The following is a 10,961-nucleotide window of genomic DNA, read 5'->3' as shown; positions in this document are numbered from 1 at the left end:
AAATTTAATCCTCAAAAATACTTAATCCTTAATTACCATTCATAACATGTGCTTAAAATCCTATTGGTTGATATCTAAACCTTATAGTATAATAAATATAATCCTTAATATCAGTCACTTTAATCAAACCTTAGGTTATACTTAATATTCTTAAACTATAGATTAAACTTAGAAAATCTATAAGTACTACTATGAGTGTCCAAATAATTCCCGGTCTGAACCAAAAATCCATAGTAACAAAGATAACACTAAACATACTATAATACTACTAAACAATTAGCTAAGTAAAGTTCTTGGACTCTACAAAATTATTTTGTTAAATATAAGAATATTTTGTTATAGTTAACTAAAAAAATAAGAAATTGTTAAAACTAAAAATTTCATTTATCTACACACTTTATAAAAAAAGAGATATTTGGTCTATGGATGCATTATATATTGTCACCAAAATATTTCAAAATGATTTAAAACATAATAACTAATTAACATATTTGAAAAAAAAAATTATTTATTTTAATAATGCGATAGCCATTTCATAAACTGCCATATTATTATCTCAATTGAAATGAATAAGTGATATCAAAAATGCTGTAAAAAAAAATGCTAATTTTAATTATAGAGGAGAGGGGTAGCCAAAGCACACATATATGTATGTATGTATGTCGTTTTGCATCTACGAAGAAAGAACTTAAAGCCAGTCAACTCGAAAGCTTCATTGGGGCCAAGTAGTCATTTAGTTTGCTATATTTCAATTTAGTTAGTCAGTAATGGTTGATGAAGATTGAAAAGTAGTATTGACGGAGCCCTTCAATCACGTTGAAGTCATTGAAGAGAATTAATCTTTCCAGTGATACCGTGTGGAAGTAGCCCCTTCCCTGTCAAATAACATTTTCTCTCTATTTATTAGCTTGCACACTTTTTTGTCAATTGATTATCCAATTAAAATCATCATCATTCAATGCAAAGTTAATTTTGAAAATGGAAAAATTGGCTTCAGTACTTTAAGCTTGTAATGAAATGAACTTTAGGCTGGCTGTTGAGGTTGATTGCATGCCCCATGTCCAGTCAATATTTTATTATGATGTTGATTAAAAAACTCATCATATCATATGAGATAAAGTAAAATATATAAATTAAAAGTCAATAAGAATGACAGTGTGGCCGTGTTTACCACGGGGTTCAATTATTTTTGTGTTGTGTCACTGTCGCAAAGTAGTATATAATAACGTCTTCAAGTTCAAGTTGACCGTGGAAGCAGTCACTCACTCATCTCTATAAACCATGAAATCCTCCACTTTAATACTCATTATTGTAGGACTAGTCTATGCAGCCAATGTCCTAGTTCAAGCTTCACCGTACGACGAAGATCCAATAGAAGTGCTTTCATTGCTCGGAAGTGGGTAGTGCAATGCAACCCAATATTGCAATTGGTCAGGTATCACTTGCGACCCCGCTGGACAGATTACTCAAATTACTCTTTCTCATTATTATTGTGAATATTGTGAACAATGGTCATTGAAGAAATTCAACTGGTCTTGCTTTCCAAACTTAGTCCATCTGAATCTTTCCTGTGCTGGGATTTCTGGAGTTATTCCATCCCACCTAGGTACTCTTTCAAAACTCACCCACCTTCACCTTTCCAAAAATTGTCTAACAGGCCAATTACCTCTTTCAATTGCCAACCTCTCCAGGTTGAGGGTGTTTGATCTTTCTTATAATGGCCTAAATGGTTCTATTCCAAGAGAATTGGGTAGTTTAAAGAATCTCATTACATTAAATTTGAGCCATAACCATTTTCGCGGTCCAATTCCTTCAACTGTTGCTCTTTTTTCCAACCTCACTCATCTAAATATGTCATCTAATGAAATTAATGGGTCTATTCCAATTGATTTAGGAAAGCTGAAGAACATGGTTTCTCTGGACCTGTCTCACAACAGGCTCCAAGGACACCTCCCATCCAGTATATTCCAACTGAACAGATTGACTTCCCTATCATTTTCTCACAACAAAATCAATGGTTCCATACCTCCGGCTTTGGGTGATCTAACCAATTCGGTGGAGTTGGACCTTAGTTCAAACGAATTTGATGGTCCACTCCCTCTGGAAATTAGAAAACTAAGAAACCTAGAGTCGTTAGTCCTTAACCAAAATCAATTGATTGGTTGCATTCCATTAGAAATTGCAAATTTGAAGAACTTAACATTTCTGGATGTTAGTTACAACAGCCTCAGTTGTCCAATTCCTTCAACTGTTGCTCTTTTTTCCAACCTCACTCATCTACATATGTCATCTAATCAAATTAATGGGTCTATTCCAATTGATTTAGGAAAGCTGAAGAACATGGTTTCTCTTCACCTGTCTGGCAACAGGCTCCAAGGACACCTCCCATCCAGTATATTCCAACTGAACAGATTGACTTCCCTATCACTTTCCCACAACAAAATCAATGGTTCCATACCTGGCTTTGGGTAATCTAACCAATTTGGTGGAGTTGGACCTTAGCCAAAATCAATTGATTGGTTGCATTCCATTAGAAATTGTAAATTTGAAGAACTTAACATTTCTGGATGTTAGTTCCAACAACCTCAGTTGTCTAATTATGCCAATTCTTACGGCTTTACAATCAATTGAAGTTCTTTCGCTTGGTTCAAATAGAATATATGGTTCCATGGATTCAAATATTGTAAAGCTCAGAAAGTTGTATTCCTTGGACTTGTCATATAACAACATATCAGGGATCATACCTTCTGAATTGGCCAGCATGACAGAATTAAGGTATTTGGATCTTTCTTACAACTTTTTAAAGTGTCCAACCGGCGGCAAAGAGCTTGACATCATTTCTTTCAACTATCCCCTTCATTGCTTCAAGTCTACCCCCAAGTCTACCCGCAAGTCTACCAAGCCTACCCGCAAGTCTACCCCTCAAGTTGCGATCATTATTTGCGTCGTCTTGTCCTTCTCTGTCTTTTGTTTGATCATTTTATTCTTGTTGGCCCATAAGTGCCTTTTCAAAACTAGAAAAGTCCAACCTACTAAACGAGCTTCAAAAAATGGTGATATATTGTCGATATGGAATTATGATGGGAAAATTGCATTTGAAGATATCCTAAAAGCAACGGAAGATTTTGACATTCGATATTGCATTGGAACAGGTGGTTACGGTAGTGTATATAGAGCACAACTACCTAGTGGCAAAGTAGTTGCCTTGAAGAAGCTTCACAGTTCAGAGGCTGAAGAAGTATCATTCAGAAAGAGTTTTGAGAATGAGGTAGAAACGTTGACTAAAATTTGTCACAAAAATATCATAAGACTCTATGGATTCTGTTTGAACAAAAGAAGCATGTTTTTGATTTACGAGTATATGGAAAGAGGAAGCTTGTTTTGTGTTCTAAGCGATGATTTAGAAGCTGTGGAATTAGATTGGAGTAAGAGAATTAATGTCATCAAAGGCATAGCTTATGCATTGTCTTACATGCATCATGATTCCACTCCTCCAATTGTTCATCGTGATGTAAAGAGCACCAACATCTTATTGAACTCATAATTTGAGGCTTTTGTGTCTGATTATGGAAGCGCTAGATTACTTGATCCCGATACTTCCAATCGAACCATGATTGCTGGTACATACGGCTATATTGCTCCAGGTAACTTTTTTTACATTCCATTCCATTTCATTCCCTTGCCAAATTAATATTATTTATACTTACATGTATTGAAGTGAAATTAAATCATTTATTTGGAAAGAAATTCGAATCTTTAACTCAAGGATACTTCATCTTGTTGTGACTGACATGTAGAATTTGCCTACACCATGGCCATAACGGAAAAATGTGACGTTTACAGCTTTGGTGTAGTGGTACTAGAAACGCTAATGGGTAAGCACCCTGGAGAATTTTTGTCATCATTGTCATCTTCATCATCATCAATTCAAAATATGTTGCTGACTGAAATAATAGACCACCGCCCATCACCGCCAAGAAATGGGATTGTTGAGAGTGATATTGTTCTTATTACTACGCTGGGATTTGCATGCCTAAATGCCAAACCAATGTGTCGACCAACAATGAAGCTAGTTTCTCAACAACTTCTTGCTCGCAAACGATTGATAGCCAAGCGTTTTAGTGATATTTCACTTGGACAGCTAATGTTCCCAGATGAAATTTTACTAGAAATTGAAAATAAGATTAGTTGAATTCATTAAATTCAAAGATGTTTCTTGCAACTTATCACCATGCTCTACTTTGGAATTTATAATATCATCTCCACTTTTTCAATTTTTATGAATTTCAAAATAAGTAAACAAAAATTTCTTTTCCGTTTAGATTCGGCATATTTATGCATACTTAAATATTTAAATATTTTTATTATATATTTTAATTTTATATTAAAAAATATTACTTTTCCCGGCGTAGCTTTGAGTCGGTAAAAGATACTTTTGTCCGCGCCGTTCGTTTTACGCCGACAAAAGTCCTATTAACGACCGACTTTCACAGTTAGCCTTTGTCCATGCAAAAACACGTCGGCAAAGCCCAGAGGACCTTTTTCCGGCGTAAATCTGATTTTTTCTGGCGCAAAAACGCATCGGCAAAAGCAATCTTTTTTGTAGTGAAAGGATCTCAATTCTTATTTAAAGAGTGAGCTTATACGCTGCCTGCAACCCAAGAGAACTTGAGCTTTGCAAGCTCATATAATCCTAATACAGGTAACTCGTGGACGAGGGTTTATTCACAACCTGAACAACGTAAAAATTCGTGTTCAATCTTTTTCTTTAAGTTTTAGTTTAATTAATTGTTAGCAAAAAAGTTAGTCAACAATATATGTTTACATGTAACTTTTTGATCAAATAAACTTTTTAAATTCATAGTTTTAAATTAGATTTTTCTTAATATTTTATTACAATGAAATTCATTAGTATTATTTATAAGTATTGAAATGTGTTATATAATTCATTTTTTGTGTTATACTACAATTTAGTATAACACATTTTTTGTGTTATACTACAGTTTAGTATAACACATTATTTGTGTTATATAATGAAATTTGCATAACAAAATTCTTTACTTATAAAAAGTGTTATTGTAATAGATATTGTTATCCCCAAAATTGGAGATTGATGACGTGGCAATTGAGGTGACAAGTAGCATGGAATAGTTGGGCGATCTGGCTTAGTAGTAGCCCAATACATCAGTGAAGGGTTTGAACTGCTTGAAAGATGTCATAACCAAGCCGAATGCACCCGAGGAGTCCAAATGGTATGCTCGGACCCTAGTCCAAGGATATGCCCCAAGTGATTGGCTCAGACCCTAGTCCGAGGAGAGGCCAAGTGGTTGGCTCGGACCCTAGTCCGAGGAAAGGCCACAAGAAGTGTGGCTCGGACCTTGGTCCGAGGAGAGCCAAGGTGTGGTTCGGACCTTGGTCCGAGGAGTACCCCTAAGATGTGGCTCGGACCCTTGGTCCGAGGAGAGCCAGAACATGTGTTCGGACCTTAGTCCGAGGAGAACCAAGGAGGGTGTGGTCGGATCTTGGTCCGAGGAGAGTAAGGGGTATGGTCCGTATGCAGGTGTCCAGCATGCATATGTCCGACCAGAAGACGATATTCATCAAATAAATGGACCAGACTACGTCAAATTCTCATAAACGACTTTTAGAAAAGGAATCGAATGGGGCCCGAACCTAGCAGCATTCAGAAGGTCATACTGCTGGTGGAAGTTAGAATCAGTCTGGGCACCGCGGGAATCTCTCATTCCTCACTCAAATTGAGGAATCTGTTGTATTTTGAATATTTTGTGTAATTTAAATATAGTATAAATAATAGAATATCCCGATTCTATAGGGATATCAGTTTAGGATCTCAAGCCTATAAATAGATGGTTAATGGGATCAAAAGAGGACTTTTGGCAATTTGAGATTGGGTCTGAGTTCTAGAGAGAGAAAGTGCGTTTTCCTTGAGAGAGAACCCTTTTTGTATTCCTAAACATTTACACTGAAGAAACTCAGTTGACACTGATTCATCTGATCTTGAGTGTAGATAAAGTAATAAAATCTCTAAGTGGATTAGGCTATTACCGACTGAACGGGGCTGAACCACTATAAAATCTTGTGTGTTATTTACTTTTCTTGATTAAACTGTCTGTGTCGTTTAAATTCTCTTGAAGGTTTGTCGTTATTGACGTTCTCACGTCGTTGGCTAAAAACACAGTCAACATATATTATAACACATTTTTCGTATTATTTTAATATTTAGATAAGTTTTTTTTTTTTTTTGGTAAGTGAGTCAATTGTATTGCCAAATAAACCAAATGTACAAAGCTGTGATAAAACAGCTACACCAAGGAACTAATTACAACATAACCATCAAAAGAGTATAAAAAACTAAGATTCAACAGCCTAGATACAGTCAAAAACCTTATGAAACCAGACCCAATCCTTTTCATTCACACCTGTAGAAATTGTATAAAGAATTCTGTTATAGACAGTCCACTCAATCCTTTGGATTGTAAAATGAACAGACCAAACTATATCTTCCCAAACAGTCATATTACGAACTCTCCAAATATGGTAGATGAGACTAGACAGAATAGACCAATAAACAAATTTCTGGAAACGACTAAGCTTACACCTTTTTATCCATTTGAATATACCTTCAACTGTACAGAATCTGGTCCTGATTTCCAGCCAACTCAATAGAATTTTAACACAACGGTCACTGAAGAAACATCCAAAGAAAATATGAGAATGAGTTTCCACCTCAACTCCACAGATGCTACAGTCCGGATCAATGTTTATTCCATGCTCCCTCAAACGGTCCTTGGTCTTCAATCTCCTGAGCAAATACAACCAGATGAAGATTCTATGCTTAGGAACACTGAATATGTTCCAAAGATCATTATAAGAAAATCTGGAATGAGAGTTGTCCACAAGAGCTTTATATATGTCAGCTATGGAATAATAAGCATTCTCAAACCTTTGCATGTTAATGACACCTTTGATTTTTTCTTTAATCTTCACTATCTGCCGCCAATACCAGCTGCTGTCTATGGGAGCAGTATACTCCCACCAATCTTGATTTTGAATATAAACCGAATGCACCCACTTCACCCAAAGATTCTCCTTGTTCATTGAAATATGCCACACATGTTTTCCAATAGCTGCATAATTCCAATAAACAATGTTCCTTAATCCCAAACCTCCCTCAGATTTCCTCTTACAAACATTACTCCAAGAGACTAAACCTAGGGAGAATCATAATTTGTGCCCAATACAAGTGGATGGCTACTAAAACAACATTAATAAGTGTGAGCCTTCCAGCAAAAGATAAGTGTCTCGTACTCCAAATCCGAATCCTATGAACCATCCTGTCAACCAAAACAGAACACTCTTCGGAATTAATTCTCCTCGGGCAGATCGGCACACCAAGGTAGCGAAAAGGCAGCTGGCTTTTAATAAAACCCGAGACCAAGAGGACACGCCTCACTTCATCATCTTGCATACCATGGCAGTAAATCTCAGATTTATTCACATTAGCTTGTAAACCAGACGTGACAGAAAACCTTTTAAAACCTTGCAAGAGAAGCACAATAGACTTATAATCACCTCTATAAAACAAGATAATATCATCAGCAAAACAGAGATGATTCAAATTAAGCTCCTTGCATCTGTAATGAAATTGAAAATCAGGCTTGCAGGCAGTCTTGGCTAAGATTCTAGATAAGTACTCCATGCAGATGACGAACAGAAGCGGAGATAAAGGATCCCCCTGCCTTAGACCTCTTTTAGCCTAAAAAAACCATGTAATGAGCCATCTAACAACAAGGAAAGACGAGGAGTACGGACACAAATCATAATCAGGTTAACAAAATTCCTAGGGAAATTTAGTCCCAAAAGCATCTCTTCTAAAAAAACCCCACTCTACTGTATCATAAGCTTTCTTCAGATCCAGTTTGATCATACAGCAGGGTTTAACACTCTTCCTCCTATAATGCCGCACAATATCCTGAAAAATCATGATATTATGGGCGATAAATCTCCCATGAATGAATCCCCCTTGATTTTGGGCTATATGATCCGGTAAAATAGTTCTAAGCCTCTCACAAATAAGCTTTGTGGCTACTTTGTACAGTACATTACAGCAAGAGATTGGCCTAAAGTCACTAACATTTGCTGGGCAATTAGTTTTCGGAATAAGTGTAATTGAAGTATTATTTACCTCTTTAAGCAAATGACCCGAATGGAGAAAAGATAGAACAGCCTTGCAAACGTCCCCTCCAATAATATCCCAGTTAGTTTTATAGAATCCACTTCCATAGCCATCCGGTCCTGGAGCCTTCTGATTAGGAATGGAAAAGATAGCCCTTTTAACTGCTTCAAGAGAATATTCTTGGAGAAGAAAAAGAGATTGCTCCTGAGTAATTATAGGTCCCATACTCAGAACAGATTTTTGCACCTTACTCCGAAAACAATTTTGAGAGCCTAAGAGATTTTTATAAAAAGACAGGAAAGCCTCATTAACTCCCTCTTTAGAATCCACCCAATTTCCATGCATGTCCTTGATGGAATAAATATCATTATGAACTCTTCTTTGTTTCAAGCATTGATGGAAAAACTTATTTTTCCCATCACCCTCCTTGATCCAGGCTACTTTTGCTTTTTGGTGCAAAAAAGCCCTGTATATGTCCTGACATTTCCTGTACTGAGCACTGGCATTTAACTCCTCCTCCATTTTCAAAACATTTAATGGGTCTTGTTGAAGAGCCTTCTGGACCTCATGCATGTGATTCATAGCAATCAAAACTTTGCCATGAAATCCCCAAAATGATTTTTGTTCAAATCCTTAAGTCTTCCTTTCAAGAATTTCAATTTCTGGACAACTTGAAACATAGGGGTACCCGAAACCTCTTTAGCCCAAGAACTTGAAATTATTTCGTGATAACCAGGGGCCGTACTCCACATGTCAAAATAACGGAAAGGCTTTTTCCCACCTTTTACCTCCGGATAAACTGACAGAATGGCTGGACTATGGTCGAAAATTCCCTCTGGCTAGAATACTACTTCAGCATTTGGAAAAAGAGCATTCCATTCCAGATTAGATAAAACTCTGTCCAATTTAGCATAAACTCTTTCATCTCCATATTGTTTGTTATTCCAAGTGTAAAAATTACCTGAATATTTGACATCCCTAAGCTCACAAAAATCCACACATTCTTTGAAATCTTGACAGCCAGGTTTGTGACCCTTCACTGAGTATCTGTCCTCCCCCATTAAAGTTGCATTAAAATCTCCCAAGATAATCCAAGGACCAGATAAGTTCCTTTTAAAACTTCTCAAGGTATCCCATAAGTGCTTCCTTTCACTAGTCTTATTAAGAGCATAGATAAAAGTAGCATGAAACCCACTCTCCCTCTTTGGCTGAATAAAACAATGAATACTCTGATCCGAACTCTCTAACACATTAACATCAAAAACCTCCTGTTTCCAAGCTAATATAATTCGACCCTTAGGATGCCAAACTAGATTACTTGTGAAACACCAACCCTGAAACAGCTTCAAATAAATCTTCCCCATTCTAGATTCTTTTATTTTAGTCTCAAGCAGACAAACCAAACCAATTCCTTTATTATATATAAAACTTTGAACCTCTTGTTGTTTCTGCAACTTATTGATACCTCTCACATTCCAAGTTAGAATTCTATCCATTGATAGCTAGAGGAACTCCCCCTCCCATTATATTATTACCCATTTCACACAGAATCTGACCAAACCTTATCTCCTCTGTAGCATCCCCAAGGACTCCAAAAGCATTACCCATATTGACTATAGGCTCCTTCTGGTTTATAAATTTTCTAGCTGTATGAACCACCTAAAATCCTTCCTTATCAGTGCTCTGTTCCTTTATGTTGGTAACATTAGAGCTCCCCAGTGCCGAGGTCGTTGAAATTTCCTGTCCAGGATTGTTTCCCTTATTCTGTTCTTCAGCCACCTGAGAGGAAATCTTAGGTTTCCACACTGCTTTCACTTGAGTCATATTCTGTTGATTCTTGCGGCAATTGGTAGCCTCATGTCCCATGCCTTTGCAAACTGAACAACAAGTAGGCTTCCATTCATATACAACATCCAAACGTGTAACTTCAGATTTTTCATTCATAAAACTAATGGTTGAGGGAAAATCCTGTGACACATTTACCTCCACCATCACTCTAGCGAATTGCAAACGGTCTCTATTCTTTGTGGCTGTGTCTTCTTTGATAGGTTTTCCAATCTGCCCAACTATCTTGTAAAGAGCTCTACCCTAGTATTTTAGATCAAGGTTATGAACTTGAATCCAAATGGGTAATGCTCTAATATCATCCTTCTGAAGATAGAGATTAGGATCCCAAGCTTTTAGTATCAATGGTTTTCTGTCATAAAAAATGATATCCTCCTACAAGCACATTGTCTCTATTCTCCATAGTTGTAAACCGCACTATAAAGAGACCCTGCTTCAACAGACTAACTTTATCCACCCCTGACTTTTTCCAGATGCGCTTGAAAAAACCCTCCATTACTTGAATCGGAGGATTAGCCCCCAATACCCAGCACACCACAGATGAATTCCAGTAACTAACCTCATCTTCAATGTCGTCATCCTCAATTTTCACCAGATCATCACTAAGCACATATTCCGGAATAACCCTCACAAGCTCCCCTGTAATATTTAGATAAGTTTAAATTCTCATTATATATTCATTTATATAACACTAATTTATTCTATTATATTTTAATTTTTTTATATAATTAAAATTAGTTTCTAATATATACTAACATCATCAAATGAACTTGATTTTCAAATAACAAATAGTAAAAACATTCAACATTATATTAACAATCCACAAATTAGTTTAAAACATTCAACACTATCATCAACAACAAAATGTTCTTAAAGTATTCAAGTAGTCTTAAATATTCAACATATTGAAAAGTTACTA

At 36.3% G+C, this 10,961-nt stretch overlaps 1 protein-coding gene and 1 pseudogene across 1 annotated transcript; both read left to right on the top strand.

Moving 5' to 3' along the window:
• The first annotated feature begins 1,508 nt into the window (after window positions 1–1,508).
• Window positions 1,509–2,335, top strand: LOC133825738 (LRR receptor-like serine/threonine-protein kinase ER2). The gene is made up of 3 exons (XM_062258643.1): window positions 1,509–1,606; window positions 1,692–2,211; window positions 2,327–2,335. Exons 1-3 carry the CDS (start codon window positions 1,509–1,511, stop codon window positions 2,333–2,335), a joined length of 627 nt encoding a protein of 208 aa, XP_062114627.1.
• LOC133824394 (probable leucine-rich repeat receptor-like protein kinase At1g35710) lies at window positions 2,005–4,321 on the top strand (annotated as a pseudogene).
• Window positions 4,322–10,961: the final 6,640 nt, after the last annotated feature.

The sequence above is a fragment of the Humulus lupulus genome, chromosome 3 (genome assembly GCF_963169125.1).
Source record: "Humulus lupulus chromosome 3, drHumLupu1.1, whole genome shotgun sequence".
NCBI lineage: Eukaryota > Viridiplantae > Streptophyta > Magnoliopsida > Rosales > Cannabaceae > Humulus > Humulus lupulus.
The sequence above is the reverse complement of the archived record's forward strand: the minus strand, read 5'-3'. Positions and strand labels throughout refer to the sequence as shown.

Excerpts from the sequence above, each read along its gene's own strand:
- LOC133825738 (XM_062258643.1), top strand. The coding sequence starts at position 1,509 with ATGGTCATTGAAGAAATTCAACTGGTCTTGCTTTCCAAACTTAGTCCA. Across the intron at positions 1,607-1,691 it reads AGTTATTCCATCCCACCTAG|GTTGAGGGTGTTTGATCTTT; the intron begins GTACTCTTTCAA and ends CAACCTCTCCAG.